The 21,495-nt window shown below is 42.0% G+C and overlaps 1 protein-coding gene across 7 annotated transcripts in view; it reads left to right on the top strand.

Moving 5' to 3' along the window:
* ABR (ABR activator of RhoGEF and GTPase) overlaps nt 1-21,495 on the top strand; it is a 381,486-nt gene that overhangs the window by 234,048 nt on the left and 125,943 nt on the right. For 6 of the 7 annotated variants that reach the window (XM_083172282.1, XM_083172287.1, XM_083172285.1 and 3 more), the window contains one exon: nt 62-122. In XM_083172282.1, the coding sequence (XP_083028408.1) occupies nt 62-122 (61 nt within the window). Of the gene's footprint in view, nt 1-61; nt 123-844; nt 994-21,495 lie in introns of those variants that run through there. The other variant, XM_083172288.1, reaches the window with a different exon arrangement.

Below are 21,495 nucleotides of genomic sequence, written 5' to 3'. Positions count from 1 at the left end.
AAGTCAAGCGCTTACGCCACAGTGATTATTCTGCCTGTCTCAATAGAGTTGTCTTTTGCAGGATCTGAAGGTGAAAGGGCCTAAGGACTCAAAGGAGCAGCCAACGTCTGTTACCATGGAAGGTATTGAACACTACTGCCTGTCTAACATGCCTGCTTCTCCATCATTGCTCCTGTGATTCCAGCCTAGCTGCTTTATTGTCTCATCCTGTGATCACCTTTTATCTCTGTGTGTGTTTGGCGACTGGAACATCTGCTGTTTTTGTTGAGCCATCCTGAATTGATGTAGAAAATATATTTCCTCAAGGTCACTGCTGTAATTGCGGTCTTGGTCATCTCATGAGCATGGATAATAGGGCACTGATTAGTTATAACTACGCTGGGCTTCCAGGCTAGCAATTCAACCCTTTAATTGCCGGGGGGATAGCAGCACATTACTGGTACAGCTTTGTTTTTTTTGTTTTTTTTTATACATGTGCTTATTTGTGAATGTCCTTGTTTGCTGGGTTTAACCTATAGTACTAGTACTAATACTGTCTCTCCCTAAGCTAAGCCAGCCTTAATGACATCACAGTATAATTCTATTCTCCAGCATTCTCATGCTTGTATTGCATTTCTCTTTATCATCATGGATCTTTGCGTTTGTTGATTTCAGTAGGTTTGGGACAAAGCTTTTGTTGCAGCGCTTGGAAGTGGGGGCATTACTTACCATGCTCACTAAATCTCTCTTTTAAAATGCCAATGATGTCCACCTTGAGCACTCCTCCCAGCCCCACTCCTCCCCTCTTCTCTTGCTGTCCCTCCCATCTCTCCTCATTGCATGGTGTGTGTCTCTGTGTTATGTGTGAGCCTGCATGTTAGGTGACTGCTATTGTGCTTAAGCCAGCAGATTGGCTTCTGCCGGCTGGTGATGGGGAGTGGGGCGAGACATGGCTGGATGCTGGGGAGATGGAAATACTGTTGATCTTTCGGCTTTGCTGTAATTGCACCTATGGTACTGTAAAATGCATCTTCTTTTCTGCATGTTCCAGGCATGGGGGTGTGTATGTCTCTGTTCTCTGGTGTGTTAGACTCTGCTGTCTGTCTGACATTACGCTGCATCTGGTTTATGAGAAACTGATTGGCGTTTGCTTTAATACATTGTCCAGAGAATGAGCTGTTATTTTGTGAGCTAGCGATTCGGTCTCAGAACATGTGTGGTGTCCTCCTTGTTACTGGAGAGATTTAAATTAGTTCCTTCCACCTCACATAGTAACCGTGCTGTAGTTCAGGCGGGTGGGGGTGGAATTCTTTTTATTTTACACATTATTGCTTTATTGAACCAAGCTGTGTCTATGGTTATTGTGTCATTTCATTCATACATCTTTAGTAGTCACACTCCTGCTGTTCGTCTCCAGCGGCTCTGCTGATATGGTTGGAGATACAGTAGTGGTTGGAAATAGCTATGCATTCAGCCGCTGTCCTCTGTGCGAGGTACTGCTAAGGAGAATGGAGTTCTGAAAGGGCTTTGTATGCACTCAGCCATGTGTCCTCTCTGCTGAAGGGATAAAAAGCATAGTACGTGGTTCGATGGCCATTCTTTATGTAATAAAGTGTGTGCATTTTTATATAGTGCAGTGTCTTATTGCTGCCGTGTGAGGGGCATAAAGAATGGTGATACCCTGGTTTCCAGGCAATGCGGGGAGGTCTCTATACATGACTGGACGGTGCCTCGGGGAGGGTCAGACACAATGCTGCAGACTGATGCATTAAGGTCACTGGATGAACAATAGACCTACTGTAGGTTACTCTTTGTATGGTGATCCCTGAAATCATCCCTATATACATTGTACATGCTGTGTGACCTTGTGCAAGTTTCTTACCAGCCATGTGTTCTCTTTTCCAACACTGCATTAACAATTGTAAGTGCCGTTTTATTTAAGTGGTGATGTATAGATACAGTATCATGCTCTGCTTGCTGGCATCTTTTCCTGATTCCAACCACTCAGTACTTGGCTCATCATTAAGTAAGAATAGAAGGGCTACAGTCCGCACCCTTGCCAGTTCTTCTGCATTTAATACATTTTTTTTACCCATCTATTATTACATCTGTCTCTCTCTAGAATAGTTTGAAATATTAATAGCATTTTGCTTTGAATAAATCTTCTGTAATCACTTTACACCTTCCATTAGAACTTGCCCTGTGACTTTAGCACGTGCAGCCATATTAATCTGAATGCTTGGCTGGCACAGCGCTAGATATGTAACCGCGGTAACTTTTATTATAGGGAAATGTTCAGACTTCCAGCTCGTCGGAATATCTTTGCTGTAAATGAGGACAGCCTCGTAGGTTGTCCTGATGTTTTAGTTATTCTGTGAAAGACATACAGATGTGTCCTCATACATCTAGCCTCAGTACGCCATGCCACATGGGATGCCTGGCGGGAGTAAGCCGTCAGCTCCTGTGCAGATCTGATGAAGTTGTAAATGTATCTAATGGTGCCCATACACGCTACGATTATCGTATGCGTTTTGTACTTTTTAAGTACAAAACGCATCGCATATACGATAATCGCGGCGTGTTAAGTGTCTGCCGCGTTCAGATCCGACGCGATGCGCGTCCCCGGGAGCCCAATATAGTTAAGTACAAAAAGGATGTGCAGGCACATCCTTTTTGTACTGTATCGCATGTAGTCAAAATCAAATCAAATAGGACCAAAAAAGCGTAGCGTGTATGGGCACCATAAGTCACCAGACAATGCGATTTAGGATGCAAATGGTGACTGTTCTGATGAATGTAATTACAATGTATTACAATGGTATATTGTGTGCAACTGAGTCTGTACACGAAGCAGAACCGAACTTACATTTAAAAAAAACTGCAGCTGCTACATTGCTTATGGGTCATAGGGTCAACAGTCAATAGGTTGACCGCTATTGGTCGACAGTGAAAAGGTCAACACGTGAAATGGTTGACAGACATTAGGTCGACACAAGCAATAGGTCGACAAGGAAAAGGTCGACATTAGTTTTTAATTTTTGGGGGGTTGTCTATGTTGATATAAGTCAACATGGACACCATATCAGTGTACCTCGTCCCCTTAAATTGCTTGCGTCACTCACCAGGCTTGGGGCACGGTGCCTTGCTACGCTTGGCACACTTATGTTCTCCATGTCCACGTGGATAGTTAATTATGAAAAGTTGCCTTTTTATGAATAAAAACATGAAAAACTCATGTCTACCTTTTTCATGTCGACCTTTTCCATGTCGTCCTATTGCTTGTTTTGACCTTTTTTACCATGTCGACTGATTTCATATTTCGACCTTTTGACTGTCAACCAATAGTGGTTGACCTATTGATACTATCCGGCTACATTGTAGCACTTCATGTACAGATCCAGAGACTCAGTCGCACGCAGATATTCAAGTGTCATATATCAAATTAATCAGCACAGTCTCATCTGTCCTGGTTGCATTGCGACTAACATGCATGATTCTCGTGCGATTTGGCGCGACAAGAGGGGGCTATTTGGAGTACTTACATCAAAAATGTATGAGGACACATCTGTACTTGATGCTAGGTGGCGTGTTTGCAATTTGATCGTGTCCCTTCCCAGTTTGTGAATAACAAAACAGATTCATGCGGCAGCTTTCACGATTCAAGAAATCATTTAAAACAAGTATTGGAGATATATCCTCATAGACCTACCCTTCATTATGCTGGTGAATCCTCATACACCAATCCTCATGCAGCGCAAAACGGGACTCTGCACGCACTAGGTGTCTTTTTGGACTAAAAGTGCATTTTTATTGCATTGTGACTTGGACACGCCATTAGATTGTTTTGTTTCATTTGATGTGCAATACTTGTGTATCAGCCTATGACTAACTCTGTATACGAAGCCCAACGGAACTTGGTATGGAAACTGTAGCGGCTGCTGCATTGTAGCAATTTGTATGCAGATTCAGACTGTGGTTTCTCAACATGTAAAGGCCCATACACACTGGGCGACTTTGATCTGAAAGCCGCTCAAAACTGCCTGTTTGAGCGGCTTTCAGCTCAAAGCCGCCCAATGTGTATGCCCCAGCGATGAGCGCTGCTGCGCGCTCCCGCAACATCACCAGAAAATTCGCTCATCTGAAGGTTATACCAGCAGATGAGCGGCGTTGAGGATGGCTTTGCATAGCACTGCGCTATGCAAAGCCGTCCTCCCCCCTCTGCCGACGCCGGGCAGGGGGAAAGCCGCTCAGTGTGTATGCACTGAGCGGCTTTCCCCACAGCGATGATTGACATCATCGCTGTCCATACACGCTGGGCATAGTCGCCCAGTGTGTATAGACCTTAAGTGTTGTATATCACAGTTGCTCCCAAAATGTGTGCCTAAGCACCCAGGGGTGCCGCAAGGCTCTTGAAGGGGTGGTACATAATTTTGGTGGTCAATCAAATTATATATGCTCACTATTATAGTCAAAACCTGTTCTAGCGGCTGCTAATCATATAACATGTGGACAGTCCAACTTCATTCAATAATTTTTCTCCAAAGTTATCAATAAAATAAACTGATCCTGGGGGTGTCATGATTCGATAAGGTTTGGGCACCTCTGGGATATCAAATTATTCAGTGAAGTCTCATAAGGGGTTTTTGGGCATCACACATATACAGTACAAGTGTTGTATATTAAATAATCCTTGCATCTCAACGGAGACATTTTTATAAACAAACAGGTGCCTGGTGCTACTAGTATGGCCCAGAGTTGGGTGTTGGGCACAACTGCAGCACTAGTGTATGAGGATGCATCTGTACCAGTCAATAAATTGGATTTACAGAGGACTGAAAGAGCAACATAGTAAAGAGAAGGATTAGCAGAACAAGTGACCATATATAATAAAAACTAAGCAAGCTTTTCAAATATGTAATAACAAGATGCCCCTTTTATACTGTTCATGTAAGTCTTAAATAAGCTCATAAAGGGTCCTCTCTGTGGTGTGGTGTTTTCAGATATTTGCATGGTTATATTTTCCTCCACTTTAAGTACAATACCACAGCACATACATTATTTATCAAAAAAAAATCTAGCTACAGTACATTAACTAAAATATATGGGAAAGTGTCAGGAAATTGTAAGGTATTAAGATAATAGAATGATTCTTGTTACTGGTAGTTTGTCAATTCTATATCTTCCAGACACCCTCAGAGTTCCTATTGACAATTGTTTTTGAGCTCAAAATGGCTGACAGACATGTATTGGGTGTAAGTGAAAGTTATTGACAAACATCCATTTGTAACAGTGTAAGCTCCAACTCCTCTGTTGGTGTGGCTGCTGCCAATATGCAGACTACTGTATTTTTTTTTTTATATATAGAAATAGCTGTGCACCACAGTAATACTGCTTTCACATTGCAGAAATGGGTATTGACCCTGTATTCTTAAATGGGACTTTAAAACGGGTCTGAACCTTAAGACCTTTCACATTGCAGGTGAAAACCGTTTTAAAAAGCATTTAATACCATTCACACATTCAACCTGTTTAACCCCCCAAGGGACACATTTCAAGCCATAGAAATAGAGCCATTCACACTGCCTAAAAAACAGCTTTGAAACGTGTAGGACTCTGCTTTTTAAACGTGTTGAAATACCGGTTAACTTTAACCGGTAAATCAACTCTGGCACCTTCATGCTGCTTTCCCACTGCAGACCAGTTTAAAGTACTGGTAATCTTAAATGGTATTTAAAACGGTATTAGCATTCCCACTGCAGCAGATTACCATTTTAAATACCATTTAAGTACCATTCCCATTGCAGTGAACCGTGTATAATGTAGAGTGCCTAACCCCCCCTTCCCCCAGTGTAAAGAGTGCCTTATCCCCCCCCCCCCAGTGTAAATAGTGCCTAACCCCCCCGTACCTGCCCTGTGCCCCCACCTCCCCTCCCCTTGTACTTACCTGTGGGCAGTGGGGAGGCAGCGGGGGTCATTGCAGGGTCCATGCAGGATACAGGCAGTCCCAGTGCCTGATGAGACCTAGTAGTTCTCACTTTGCGCATATGTAATGAGTGCACGTGCATACTAATGAGCCGCTCATTACATATGCACATATGTAATTAGCGGCTCATTAGTATGCACGTGCACACATTACACATGCACAAAGTGCGAACTACTAGGTTTCATCAGGCACTGGGACTGCCTGGAGGCTAAATAACGTTTAAGAGGCATTCCCACTGCCTCTTAAACGTTATTTAGCCGTGTAGGACTCTGCTTTGAAAACGGGTTGAAATACCGTTTAACTTTAAACGGTATTTCAACTCTGGCGCTTTCCCACTGCAGCCTTAAACGGTATTTTGCCCTAAAAAATCGGCAATATACCGTTTTAAGGCTGCAGTGGGAAAGGGGCATCACATTGCAGCCTTAAACGTTTTAAAATGGAAAAAAAAGGCAATATACCGTTTTAAAAGTGCAGTGTGAAAGGGGTATAAACTATGCTTTTTGGTTTGTAATACCCTTTTATTTACCCACACCCTGCATTTTGACACTTTAACATTTCCACAACATGACTGTATCTCCAAGTTATTCAGCCACACAGATAGATAGATGGTCGGATTTCTGGCACATTTGTGGTCTCTGAGCGATATTTCAGTCTCCATGGTTGCACAATCCTCCTTATAGGGGTCATTGTTTGGTTCTTGATTAAATCAATCTTATATTGTCAGACTTTGCTGTGCAGTGACTGTTTTATAGTGCACGCACAGGAAAATGCCTTGCCAGCTGGGAAAATGTGGCCAGTTCACAAATCCAAGATGCACTGTTTGTGGCCAGCTGTGAGGGTTGCTTATGATTTGTAATAGCAATATACGCATTTCAATCTCCTTAAGGTTCCAATTGGGATTTTGGCCAATCGTTGTAAATTGAATATGTAATAATTTTGGGTGCAGTATATTAGGTATACCATGTGTAGGCTGATAAGGGAAAAGATAGACATGAGTTTTTACTTTTTTTGGGTGTCAGTGTCGACGCCTGAGTGCCTGGACACCCCCCCCAGTTAGTGTACCGCATCCCCTATAATGGCTCTCTCTGCTAGACACACTTTCCTGTTCCCAGTCGGAGTCCATGTGGATGGTAAAGTATGCAAAAAAAAATACTCCTATCAACCTGTTCCTGTGTCTATCATATGGTGCCAACCTAGACATTGTCTATATGCCACCCAGATACCAATCATTTTAGTCATTATAAAGTTATTGGATTCAATTCGGCAGAACAATGACCTCCATTGCCTGTTTAGGTGGAAATGTAGAGGGCAATGCATAGCTGGTCACTGGAATTGGTCATTTCAAATATTTATCATTATATATAGAGCGAGAGAGAGCAAATTCCTCATAGTAATGTGGACATATCCCCTAATGCCTTCATTATAATGTATTTGTGCAACCAAAAAGTGACAATACACACTGCATTTTTGCAAGTGTCCTCAGCAGATCTGCCCGCTGTCCTGCCTGATGAAATCGACAATTTGTCAAACTGAGCGTCTAGGCCAGGCATTCCCAACCACGGTCCTCAAGGCACACCATCAGTGCAGGTTTTGTAGATATCCAGGCTTGAGCACAGGTGACTTAATTAGTATCTGAGGGATTCTGATTAAACCATCTGTGCTGAAGCCTGGATATCACTAAAACCTGCACTGTTGGTGTGCCTTGAGGACCGTGGTTGGGAATGCCTGGTCTAGACTCTAGATCTTGCTCAATTTGTCTCTCATATTATGTGGCCAAATTGATGCATTCAGTGTGTTGGTCTCTTAGCTCGTGTCTCCTTTCTAGATTCTTAAACCCTGACAATGATTCATGAGTTCTATATCTAACTGAGAACAAAGTTTTCATTGTGTGAAATGAATGTTTGAATTATAATACAGATATTTACCTATTATAAAATGTGCCTTCACTTAACAACACGTGACAAAAAGCAATTTCAGGTTATAATAATGACGTTTTAATATAATTGTTCTTAAATATTTCCTCCTGGCAGGGTACAAATCTTTTTTTTTTTTTCTTCATGTGCTGAATATGTAGTATCAGGACTGACCCAGAGATAGAGTAACCTTGGAAATGTCAGAATCAAATGTATCGACTGATTTTTTTTCCACATATTGCATTACAGTAAAATTTATCATGTAAGGGGGGGGGGGGGAACCTTATAGTACTGAGTTCATGTCATATTATATTACAGAAGAGAAAGGGATGTAGTTTCACTCTCTGCCAGCAGATGGCAGTGTTTTGGAGACTCACAGACACTAGACATATATAATATATACAGGTTGAGTATCCCTTATCCAAAATGCTCGGGACCAGGAGAATTTTGGATAACGGATTATTCCGTATTTCGGAATATTTTAATATTTCAATGATGTATTTTGAAGTATCTTGCATTTATGCTGTATAAACAAATAATATACACACAAATATATTTTATTACCACATAAAATACACACAAATATATTTTAATTGTTCAAAAAACAAGGTTTCAAAACGTGAAACAAAATGTGTGTACTATCTCAGCACTGAATTTGAATGCCAAGCAATCATTTACTTGTACATATATAGTGCCAGTTACATATCATGTCCCCAGTGATGCTGTTACAAATGTCCCCAGTGAGTTTTTAGCAAAAAAAAAAATTTTTTTTCACTTTCTGGAATGTCCGTATTTCGGAATAATTTGGATAACGGATATTCGGATACGGGATACTCGACCTGTATAGACGATATATAAACCACAATATATATATAAAATCAACAGACCATGTAGAAGAGAGCTATTAATCACTATATATATATATATATATATATATATATACACAGATATATATATATATATATATATATATATATATATATATACACAGATATATATATATATATATATATACACAGATATATATATATATATATACACAGATATAGATCTCAAATGAACAGTGTGAACAATTTGTTTAAAATTGAAAAAGGAACGAAAGGATGTAATATTATAGTACATTAAAATTTAACCCAACCCTAGTGAGTGTGTCAAGCGCGATAAAAAGAAACCACTGAATATCGCCTGCAATCTCTCATCACGGCAGGTTTTCGCTGCGGGGGGTTAGGCACCCCATAGAATCCTATGGGCTTCTTAACGCAGCCGCCTCGCGATTTGGGGAAAGTTACCAGCAGCTCAAAGGATATGCTGGGCAGCGTTTAATTCCACCATGACAGGCAGTGAAGAGCATTAACCCTTTGAGTGCCAACATCTGTGTGAGGGATGTGCAAAATAGCCACTAAAAATACCAGCATCGCTCACATTTATTACATGAATTAAAAAAAAAAATGTGTCTAAAAATATTAAATTTCCTATATTATGTAATAATTACCCTTAAGAGCTCATTTGACATTTACAGCAGGGCTAGTAATGAAGAGAAAGGTAGAACGGACATGCTTAGAGAAAGTAGGTGTGTAGGTATGTAGTAAGAAGGTGGATACATGTGTTCATGGAGGGATGGTGAGAGAGTGAGGCATATTAGAGTAATGACAGAAGAGGAATTGCATATGGGTAGATGGATCAGGTGCAGAAGTAAATAAGGAGATTACTAAACAGCAGTGAGTCAGTGTTAGCTAATGGGCATGTGGTAAATCGTCATAGGGAGTGTCCAGATAGTGCGTGATGTAATGGGATCTCAGCGTTGGATGTGAATTGGTAGTGGCTTCTCCTCTTGGTTATAATTGGAGATTATACTGGGTCATGCTAAACACACAATAGAATCATGTGCTAAACACTAGCAATGCTTAATACAACCACACACCTGACTAGCAGTCTAGATGCTTAGTGTACAGAATGTTAATAAGTACCAGCACATATGAATAACAGCCTAGATGTTACCTTAATGATACATTTTATATTGCACCCAGAGGAGGAACTTGCCAATAGACTTTAGTTATAGCTGTTTCTTTGTGAATAAAGTGTTGTAGTTTCTTGAAATTTCCTACTTTGCGTCGATAGCTCAGTTGTTCTGCAGTAAATTTGATTTACAAACTCATGCATATAACTAATAAGTAGGGGACTGAGCTCTATGCTGTTTGAGGTTTATCATTTAGGATTACTGCTGTAGTATTACCTTTTAATAAATGATGAAAGTTCCAGTGTGATCAACAAATGCCATGTGTTTTGCCGCTAAGCACGATGTAGCCCCTCTCATTCAGCTCCAGCGCTCACCAGAATGTCCCCGCTGGCTAGTGCTGGCTGAGTGGAACTCGGCGGCTCGGCTGCGGAAACCCTGCCCGTCTCTGCTTCAGTGAGACGGGCAGGGTTAGAGAGGGTGTGGGGAGGCGGTGGGGACTGGCAATCAGCGACGGGGAGGCGGCAGACGTAGTGGGGAGCTCGGTCGGAATGTGGCTTGCAAGTGCCCCCATTCACCGGATGGTGGGGGCTGGCGATTCTATTGCCAGCCCTCGCAACAATGACACTGGAGCATCTGTAGCTGTGATCCTCACCATTTTGATGACAGCACTCACTGTTTCCACCTCGCTTTGTAGAAATAGCGATGTGGAAACGGCAAGTGCAGGGGGTCAGTTGAATACTGAGGGCAAGCTATGACGTGGAGCAGTAGGCACTGCTCGCTGTCCTAGCTCGCCTGATCAGCATCAACTATACTCCAACATGTTTTCGATGCAAGTTTTGGGGATTTTTTTTTTTTATGTTTTTACACTTTACCATTTACATGGACTATGAGTGAGAATGGTAATCGGCCCGAAGCATAGTGATCAATGTTGTACTCTCACTGCGCTATCGTGCTGGAACCTACAATTTAACACTCTAAAACCATTAACACAAATGGTCTGCCTTGGTTTCATGTGTTGAGGCAATGAAAAGGTCGATAAATATATGGTGAACATTCTCACGGTCAATCTATTGAACCACCCCTACAGTGAATACTGCTTGAATGGAATCTGATCATAGAGAGCCACAGTATTAGGAATGTGTGGTTTGGGCAGGGATTGCATTTCTCACATAGATGCGGATCAATAATGCTTATGAGCAGATATCGCCAAGCTGTGCTGACCATGACCACTAGTGTACCGCTGTGAGTGATTACAGGTTCTGGTGTCCACATCAGTGCAGTAGTCCCGGCAAACACAAGAACTATTTTAAGAGATGTTGAAAGGAGAATGGAAATTGTTGTAATGGATTTCTTTTAGAAGAACAATCCTTAGCAGCATCGATTATTTAAATACATTGTTGCTTCTTCCTGATTTTACCCATAGTGACTGGAATATAGCCAGCTACAATTAAAGTTAAACAGTAATGAGGTACCTGCAGTTTCACTGACTTTTACGATTGTCTGAAAAGTAGGGCAGTATTTGTAATTCAGACAGCCTGGAGTAACACAGCGATCTGAATTGTACGTCTCAGTTTACAGGTCATTATTTTGTTCTTTCAGGAAGTGTCGGGCATATTGTGATCTTGTCAACATTCTCTTTTTAGTTTTTTAACGCAGTATTAATGGTATGTAAAATAGGCTGCAATATTTGCTTTTAATGGGGGGTTAAGGAATGGTATATAGTTGCCACCATCTGATATAATTGCTAGAGGGCCATATGCTGCTCTATTGCATTGTATGTATGCACTCTTTGATGTAGTATATACCCCCCAACATCAACACATGTTCATAACACCGTTGCAGTACTTATTAGCAGCATCGGAGTGACCCTTTGAGGGTCACTGTTGCTGTGAGCGATCCTCAAAATATCCGCTAAAAATGCCAACAGCGCCCACAGCGACTGTTCTTTTAGTATAAATAAATATAAATACAGCCGAGTCAATTCATCGCAGTTTAGGTAAATATTGCACCCAAATAAAAAACCAGGCGCTGGCAAGTTTTAACCCCTTCCCGACATTTGACGTACATTTACGTCATGGTCGGGAAGCACTTCCCGACACATGGCGTAAATGTACGTCATGGATTTAAACTGTCACCGCGTCTATAGACGCGGTGACAGTTTCAACATGTCTGCTGTCCCTGACAGCAGACATGTCCGTGCATGCCCAGGGGGGGCTGCGATGCCGCCCCCCCGTCGGCGATCGCTGTGATTGGCTGTTCAGTGTGAACAGCCAATTACAGCGTTTTCCTGTGTCACCGGCGAATAACGTTCGCCGGTGACACGGGATCGGAGGTGATTATTGCTGTAAAGTACAGCACCAATCACCGCGGGGTGTAAGGGTGACACTGGTGTCACCCCACCTCACCCCTCCCGCCCCCAAAGGCCGTGATTGGTTCGTCGGACCGACGGACCAATCACAGCCATGGAGGGGGGTTTAAACTAACGGTGACTGCACTGCAGACGCCATTCCGGTCTGGAATAGCGTGCAGTGCGGTCACCGTGCCCACCTGCCGCCATATACTGACCAGAACCTTGCTCCATACTTACCTGATCACTGCTTCATCACTGCTTGATCACTGCTTGATCTGTGCCTAGTAGTGTGCTGGATGCTTCCTGGATCCTGTTGCTACTTGTGCCTTCCTGTGCTGTGAAATTGTGCTGCTGCAGTGTAATAGCTAGATAGAGAGATAGATAGAGAGAGATAGAGAGAGATAGATAGAGAGAGAGATAGTGTCAGAGAGTGCTATATTTTGTGCTGCTGCAGTGTGATATAGTTATAGATAGAGAGAGAGAGATAGAGAGATAGAGAGAGATAGAGAGAGAGAGAGATAGATAGAGAGGCCTAGTGACAGAGTGCTATATTTTGTGCTGCTGCAGTGTGATAGTTATAGAGAGAGAGAGATAGAGAGAGATAGTGACAGATTGTGCTATATATTTTTTATATAACTGACTGCTGCCCCCTCCTTTTGTGCTGATCAGTATAAATTAACTGATCAGCAACTTTTTGGGGGCGCAGGTTTTTTTTTATATATAGATATACCTGTCAGTGCTGCTGCTGTAGTGTCATAGAGTGATAGATAGTGATAGATAGTGAGAGATAGAGAGAGATAGTGACAGAGAGTGATAGAGAGTGTATATTTTGTGTCTGCTACCCCCCCTTTTTGGGGGTGCAGGTTTTTTAGTGTCCTAGAGTGATAGATAGTGATAGATAGTGAGAGAGAGTGAGAGATAGTGACAGAGAGTGAGAGATAGTGACAGAGAGTGCTAAATTTTGTGTCTGCTGCCCCCGCCTTTTGTGCTGATCACTATATCTGAGGTGATCAGCAACTTTTTTGGGGGTGCAGAGGTTTTTTTTTTTTTATATATACCTGTCAGTTGCACTGTCAGTTGCACCAAAGGTTGTGCACCTGCTGCACCTCACTGGTAATCAGTGTCGCATCACTGATCACCTTTTTTTTTTTTTGTGAGTGCTGTGGGGTCTTTTTTTAATTTTTTTTTTACACACACTGTGATTTTGTGGGTGTCCTGTGGCCACTGTGCGCTGATCAGTGACGTACATCACTGATCAGCTTTTTCGGCACAGGGTTGATCTATTTTATTTTTTTTTTTTATCAAATTCCTGTTGCCTTTGAGCGCTGTTCAGTGACAGACGTTACTGACCAACATCTGTGCTCAATTTTTGGCGCAGGACCTTTTTTTTTTTTTTTTTTAACCCCTTCAATTTTTTATTTTTAACCCCTTCATTTTTTTTTTTTTTTATTGGTATAAAGTATTTTTTTTTTTCTGCACTACATACACACTACATATCCCCCGGGTTGAAATAAAGTTTGTACCCCCCCCTACACTATACACGTGTTGAAACATTTCACTACCAGTAACACAAAAATAAAAATGGCATCCCAAATGTCCTCCCAAATGTCCTCCCAAATGTCATCCCAGTCATCCAGAAGAATGTATTCAGCGGAGGAGGCATATGCCCTGCTTGCTTCTGACTCTGACACAGCCAGTGATGCAAGCGGGGAATTTGAAGGATTCGCCTTAAGCTCCTCTTCCTCCTCTGATGATGAGGGACCCCCTCAAAGACGCCCCCGTAGAGCAGCTGAGACCCCCCCCCCCCCCCAACAATTGATCTCGTATGGACCCCACCACCAGACAATTTTGAGCCCCAGGTTCCTGAGTTTTTGGCCATGCCAGGAATCCAATTTGATTCCACAGGTCTCAGAGAAATTGACTTTTTCAAATTATTTTTCTCTGATGATTTTGTAAATTTAATGGTGGACCAAACTAATTTATATGCCCAGCAGTTTATTGCTCAAAACCCCACGTCATCATTTGCTAGGTGGACCCCTGTAGATGCAGTAGAGATGATGACGTTTTGGGGTCTGGTGTTTCATATGGGCATAGTAAAAAAGCCAGAAATTAGGCAATATTGGAGTACAGATGTTCTGTACAGTACTCCATTTTACCGTATGGCCATGACCCGGACTCGATTTGAGACAATTCTTAAATTTATACATTACACCGATAATGCACAGTGCCCACCCAGAGATGATCCCACCTTTGACCGGCTATTCAAAGTCAGGCCGGTCATTGATCATTTCAGTGCCAAATTTGAAGAGGTGTACATCCCTGAAAAATTTATTTGTATCGACGAGTCCCTTATACATTTTAAAGGAAGGGTTAAATTCCGCCAGTACCTTCCCAGTAAGAGGGCAAGGTATGGCATAAAAATGTATAAACTGTGTGAAAGCACCTCAGGGTACACCCACAGGTTTAGGGTTTATGAAGGGAAGGATTCAAGAATTGAACCGCCAGAATGCCCCCCCTCCCTCGTAGGTGTTAGTGGGAAAATTGTCTGGGATTTAGTGCACCCCTTCCTGGATAAAGGTTATCACCTCTATGTGGATAACTTTTACACTAGCATCCCCCTGTTTAAGGCCCTTGGTTCAAGAGGTACAGCAGCTTGCGGTACTGTGCGCAAGAACCAAAGAGGCCTCCCAAAAACGCACATTGCCCAAGTAATGAGAAGGGGTGAAAGCAGGGGAATATGCAACGAAAATATGTTGTTGGTCAAATATAAGGACAAGAGGGATGTCCTTATACTGACAACAATTCACGGAGACAGTACCACCTCCGTCCCTGTACGAGGTACCAGTACCCACACCTCAAAACCTAATTGTATCCTGGATTACAATAGGTACATGGGCGGAGTGGATCTTTCAGATCAGGTACTGAAGCCGTACAGTGCCCTGCGGAAAACAAAAATCTGGTACAAGAAGGTGGCCGTGTATATCATCCAGATGGCACTGTATAACGCTTACGTGCTATTCCGTTCTACCGGCCAGAGGGGGACATTTATGCACTTTCAAGAGGAAGTCATAAAGGGCCTAATATTTGGGAACCAGCAGGCAGAGGGCCCCAGTACTTCTAGTACTGGCCCCCGTATTGTACCAGGGCAGCATTTTCCTGATGAAATCCCCTCCACTGGAAAAAAGGGCAGGACACAAAAAAGGTGCAAAGTTTGCTATAAAAAGGGAATAAGAAAGCAAACTATTTTCCAGTGTGACACTTGCCCCGACAAACCCGGCCTATGTATAAAGGAGTGTTTTAAAATATACCACACATCTATGGAATATTAGGTTCATAATTTCACCGTGCTTCGGGGGTCTTGCTAATGCCACATAGCACCCACCATTCATTCCACCAGAATCTGAGCCGCAAAATCCAAAAATCACTCCTTCCCTTCTGAGTCCTGCCATGCACCCAACTGGTATTTTTTGGTCACATGTGAGGCATTGCCGTACTTGGGAGATATTGGGGCACAGATTTTGGGGTGCTTTTTCTCCTTCATTCCTTGTGAAAATGAAAAATTTTGAGCCAGAACTGCATTTTTGTGTAAAAAAATGTAATTTTTCATGTTCACTGCCCAGTTTTATCAAAATTGGTGAAACCCCTGGGGGTTTGAAATGTACACTATACCCCTAGATGAATTCCCTGAGGGGTGTAGTTTGCAAAATGGGGTCACTTGTGGGGGGGTTCCACTGTATTGGTGCTTTGGGGGTCTTGCTAATGCGACATAGCACCCACCATCATTCCACCAGAATTTGTGCTGCAAAATCCAAATATCACTCCTTCCCTTCTGAGTCCTGCCACTTTTTGGTCACACATGAGGCATTGCCGTACTCGGGAGAAATTGGGGCACAGATTTTGGGGTGCTTTGTCTCCTTCATTCCTTCTGAAAATGAAAAATTTTTAGCCAGAACTGCATTTTTGTGTAAAAAAATTTAATTTTTCATTTTCACTGCCCACTTGTATCAAAATTGGTGAAACCCCTGGGGGTTTGAAATGTACACTATACCCCTAGATGAATTCCCTGAGGGGTGTACTTCGCAAAATGGGGTGACTTGTGGGGGGGTTCCACTGTATTGGTGCAACATAGCACCCACCATTCATTCCACCAAAATCTGTGCTGCAAAATCCAAAAATCACTCCTTCCCTTCTGAGTCCTGCCATGCACCCAACTGGTATTTTTTGTTCACATGTGAGGCATTGCCGTACTCGGGAGAAATTGGGGTACAGATTTTGGGGTGCTTTTTCTCCTTCATACCTTCTGAAAATGAAAAATTTTGAGCCAGAACTGCATTTTTGTGTAAAAAAATGTAATTTTTCATGTTCACTGCCCACTTGTATCAAAATTGGTGAAACCCCTGGGGGTTTGAAATGTACACTATACCCCTAGATGAATTCCCTGAGGGGTGTAGTTTGCAAAATGGGGTCACTTGTGGGGGGGTTCCACTGTATTGGTGCTTGGGGGGTCTTGCTAATGCGACATAGCACCCACCAAAATTCCACCAGAATCTGAGCTGCAAAATCCAAAAATCACTCCTTCCCTTTTGAGTCCTGCCATGCACCCAACTGGTATTTTTTGGTCACATGTGAGGCATTGCCGTACTTGGGAGAAATTGGGGCACAGATTTTGGGGTGCTTTTTCTCCTTCATACCTTCTGAAAATGAAAAATTTTGAGCCAGAACTGCATTTTTGTGTAAAAAAATGTAATTTTTCATGTTCACTGCCCAATTGTATCAAAATTGGTGAAACCCCTGGGGGTTTGAAATGTACACTATACCCCTAGATGAATTCCCTGAGGGGTGTAGTTTGCAAAATGGGGTCACTTGTGGGGGGGTTCCACTGTATTGGTGCTTGGGGGGTCTTGCTAATGCGACATAGCACCCACCAAAATTCCACCAGAATCTGAGCTGCAAAATCCAAAAATCACTCCTTCCCTTTTGAGTCCTGCCATGCACCCAACTGGTATTTTTTGGTCACATGTGAGGCATTGCCGTACTCGGGAGAAATTGGGGCACAGATTTTGGGGTGCTTTTTCTCCTTCATACCTTCTGAAAATGAAAAATTTTGAGCCAGAACTGCATTTTTGTGTAAAAAAATTTAATTTTTCATGTTCACTGCCCACTTGTATCAAAATTGGTGAAACCCCTGGGGGTTTGAAATGTACACTATACCCCTAGATGAATTCCCTGAGGGGTGTACTTTGCAAAATGGGGTGACTTGTGGGGGGGTTCCACTGTATTGGTGCAACATAGCACCCACCATTCATTCCACCAAAATCTGTGCTGCAAAATCCAAAAATCACTCCTTCCCTTCTGAGTCCTGCCATGCACCCAACTGGTATTTTTTGTTCACATGTGAGGCATTGCCGTACTCGGGAGAAATTGGGGCACAGATTTTGGGGTGCTTTTTCTCCTTCATACCTTCTGAAAATGAAAAATTTTGAGCCAGAACTGCATTTTTGTGTAAAAAAATGTAATTTTTCATGTTCACTGCCCACTTGTATCAAAATTGGTGAAACCCCTGGGGGTTTGAAATGTACACTATACCCCTAGATGAATTCCCTGAGGGGTGTAGTTTGCAAAATGGGGTCACTTGTGGGGGGGTTCCACTGTATTGGTGCTTGGGGGGTCTTGCTAATGCGACATAGCACCCACCAAAATTCCACCAGAATCTGAGCTGCAAAATCCAAAAATCACTCCTTCCCTTCTGAGTCCTGCCATGCACCCAACTGGTATTTTTTGGTCACATGTGAGGCATTGCCGTACTCGGGAGAAATTGGGGCACAGATTTTGGGGTGCTTTGTCTCCTTCATTCCTTGTGAAAATGAAAAATTTTGAGCCAGAACTGCATTTTTGTGTAAAAAATGTAATTTTTCATTTTCACTGCCCAGTTGTACCACAATTGGTGAAACCCCTGGGGGTTTGAAATGTACACTATACCCCTAGATGAATTCCCTGAGGGGTGTAGTTTGCAAAATGGGGTAACTTGTGGGGGGGTTCCTAAATTTTAGCATCTTATGGTGCCTAGAAACCTACATGGTGCCTAAAAAATAATCTCATAAAAAGGAGGCTCCAAAATCAAGTAGGTGCTCCTTCTATTATGAAGCCTGTGGTTTGGTCAACGTGCACACTAGGGCCACATATAGGATATTTTTGAAAACAAAAGAATTGGGGGAATCAATTTTTAGTCACATTTCTCTAGTAAAATGTACTGTGTTCCTTAGAAAAATGTATTAAAATTGCAAATCTGCAAAAAAAATGAAATTTTGAAATTTCACCTACACTTTGTTTTAATTCCTGTGAAACACCTAAAGGGTTAACAAACTTCCAAAATGCTGTTTTGAATACTGTGAGGGGTGCAGTTTTTGAAATGGCATCATTTATGGGGGTGTCTCACATACAAGTCCCTCAAAGTCACATCAGAACTGAACTGGTCCCTAAAAAAATCAGTGTTTGAAATTTTCTTGAAAATTTGAGAATTTGCTATTCATATTGTAAGCCTCCTAGTGTCCCAAAAAATTAAAAGGAAGTTGAAATAATGATGGAAACATAAAGTAGACATATGGTCTATGTTAGTTATTAACTATTTTGAGTGGTATGATTATTTGTCTCACAAGCAGAAAATTTAACATTTTGCAAATCGCTAAATTTTCCATTTTTTCACGACATTTTGGTATTTTTCACAAAAAACACAGACTGTATCGACCCAAATTTACCACTAATTTGAAGTACAATGTGTCACGAAAAAACAATCTCAAAATCACTGGGATAAGTAAAAGCAAAAAAAAGTTATCCCCACTTAAGTGAGACATGTCAGATTTGAAAAAAATGGCTCTGTCAGGAACGCAAAAACTAGCTCTGTCAGGAAGGGGTTAATGGATATTTTCGGCAACTTTGGCACTCAAGGGGTTAATAAATAAAACACATTTTGCTTGCCTATTTTGACAAATTACCTCGGGCCTGAAAGGGTTAAGGATGTAATGGGCCTGGAGCTGAAAATGTTCAAGGGCCTGTTATGAAAAGAGGAGCAGGTGAGGCCAATGCCATGTGAGTATGTAGAACCCATACACAATAAGCCTCAGTGTCTCCCTAAATACAAAAGTTGCATAAATGTGTAGAATAGAAATGCAATTTGAATACTTATGACTTTATGTCCAGCTGGTGTTGGTATGGGGATCATCATGCTGTCAAGATGATGGTCCTAATTGTATGTGAAAGCCTGGAGCTGCAGCTCCATCCACCCCATTGTTATTAGACCAATGACACACGGCCACGCAAAAGAAGCTGCAGTACTTTGTGAGCAGTCCCCATTCCAAGGGTTAAGTGTTTTTATGAATGGACCTTTACATAAAACTGCTGTATTACTGTGGTGTCCTAACAAACTATCAAACTCTGATTATTGTTACACCTTTGTTACAATATTGCTGATCAGCCTGATCAACAGTAACTATTTAGTAACCCGCTGTGATGTACGGGTGCGATGCAAGCTCCTGTCGCACAGCACATTAAGTATGTGCTGACCGTACTTTTTGAAGTTGATCGCCTCACATCTACTGTAGTGCTGTAGCACATCGCATGCGTTTTGAACTAGATGCAATATAGTTTAAACCGCACGGTGCGCATCACACCGTGTATAGGCACCTAAAGTGACTATTTGGATGCAGTCTATTGGTGCAGTCCTGCGGCCAAGTAGCTGCAACTCTCCTGGGACTGATCTTTCTGCACGGTTTGGTTATGGTTTATGGTTAAATGTGACAATATATGTATTCTGATGTCAAAAACATTAGTAGTAATGTGGTGTTGGTCTTATTCACTTGTATATGTATAACTTGCATCTTGAAATAAGTTAGTGTAATATTTTTGACGCATGTGTATTTTCTGAACAGGTTTGTTCTCTGTAATACAAATGTTCCGCATCTTTGTTCTTCCAGTGTTCATTCTAGTACTTTGAAACCCCGAACAGTTCCTTTTTCTTGCCTAGGGGGTTGCTTTCTGCTGTGTTGCTTCTAGCACAATCTGGTCTGTATCCCAGTGCTGAGATTCAGACCAGACTGTAGGAGAAGAACAGAGAGTGACACCCCTGGCAGGAAAGAGGAACTGCATGGTTTTTGAAATGTGGTCATCAGTCATATAATCATGATCCTTTAAACAACAGCATAGAGAAAGAGTCATCTGCATATAAACTAGGTTTATTTTTTATTTATATTCAAGAATAATTTAGCACAAATGCGTCTCCTAAAACCTTTGGGTGAGGAGCTTCCTTCTATTGACTCACTGTAGTAGCAATGTCTGGCTGAATTGTCAGTGCGTTGTTCTTCATAGAGGCATTTACAGTACTGTGCTAGGTTCAAAGGCGTACATTCAGTAGTCTGTGATTGGCTGTGGTTTTCCCACCCTGTGGCAACATGACTTCTATTTTTATCAGCATTTCTGCTTCTACTGTAAATGTAATGGGTATATCAGAAAAGCTTCTGCTAACTAATATGGGAAGTGAGTTCTCACAGAGAGAGAAGTAACGCAGGGTACTAATACAGCTCCGTCCTTAGTTGTGTACTCTGGCCAGGACCCAAGTTTCACACAATTAGTTTCACCTTTGTATACTTTATTAAGAAAACAAGCAAATGACCCTATGGTACTTGTGCTTAAATGACCTATGGTACTTGAGAAATGTGCTTATTATAATGTTGTAATGGAGTCTAGATAGGGAAAACGGTAGCACTTTAGAATGAGAATTGACCATTTTTGCAATAGTGGCATACTGTAGTAGTGACATGTTTGTCCTTGTGGGGGAAAACTGATCCCCAATCCCAGATAAATCCCATGCTATGACGTCGCACATTTATATAACATTGCAAGAAAATTTATTTAGACGCAATTCTTCCTTCAGGCCCATACACACTGGGCAATTTTGAGCTGAAAGCAGCTTGGTTTTGTTGTTGAGCGTTGATGCGCACTCCAGCATCATCGATGACTACCGCCCCTCATCTGCAGATAAGCGACGGGGTGGACGGCTCTCCATAGCCTCTTGCTATGGAAAGTCCTCCACCACCTGTGAAAATCACTGACCAGGGGGAAAATTGCTCAGTGTGTATGCATTCAGTGATTTTCAGGCCAGCACGCTGTCCAAAATTGCCCAGTGTGTTTGGACCTTTATACCACATTCATGCACTTAACTAGGGAGCTCTTTTTTATTCAGTTACAATACTCTTTAGTAAATAACACATTTAAATATACTGCCATACCCAAGATTCAAACCCCTAACGTTGTGCATTCC

This window comes from Crinia signifera, chromosome 2 (assembly GCF_055691185.1).
Source record: "Crinia signifera chromosome 2, ASM5569118v1, whole genome shotgun sequence".
Taxonomy (NCBI): Eukaryota; Metazoa; Chordata; class Amphibia; order Anura; family Myobatrachidae; genus Crinia; species Crinia signifera.
This window is presented reverse-complemented; position numbering and strand designations above follow the sequence as displayed.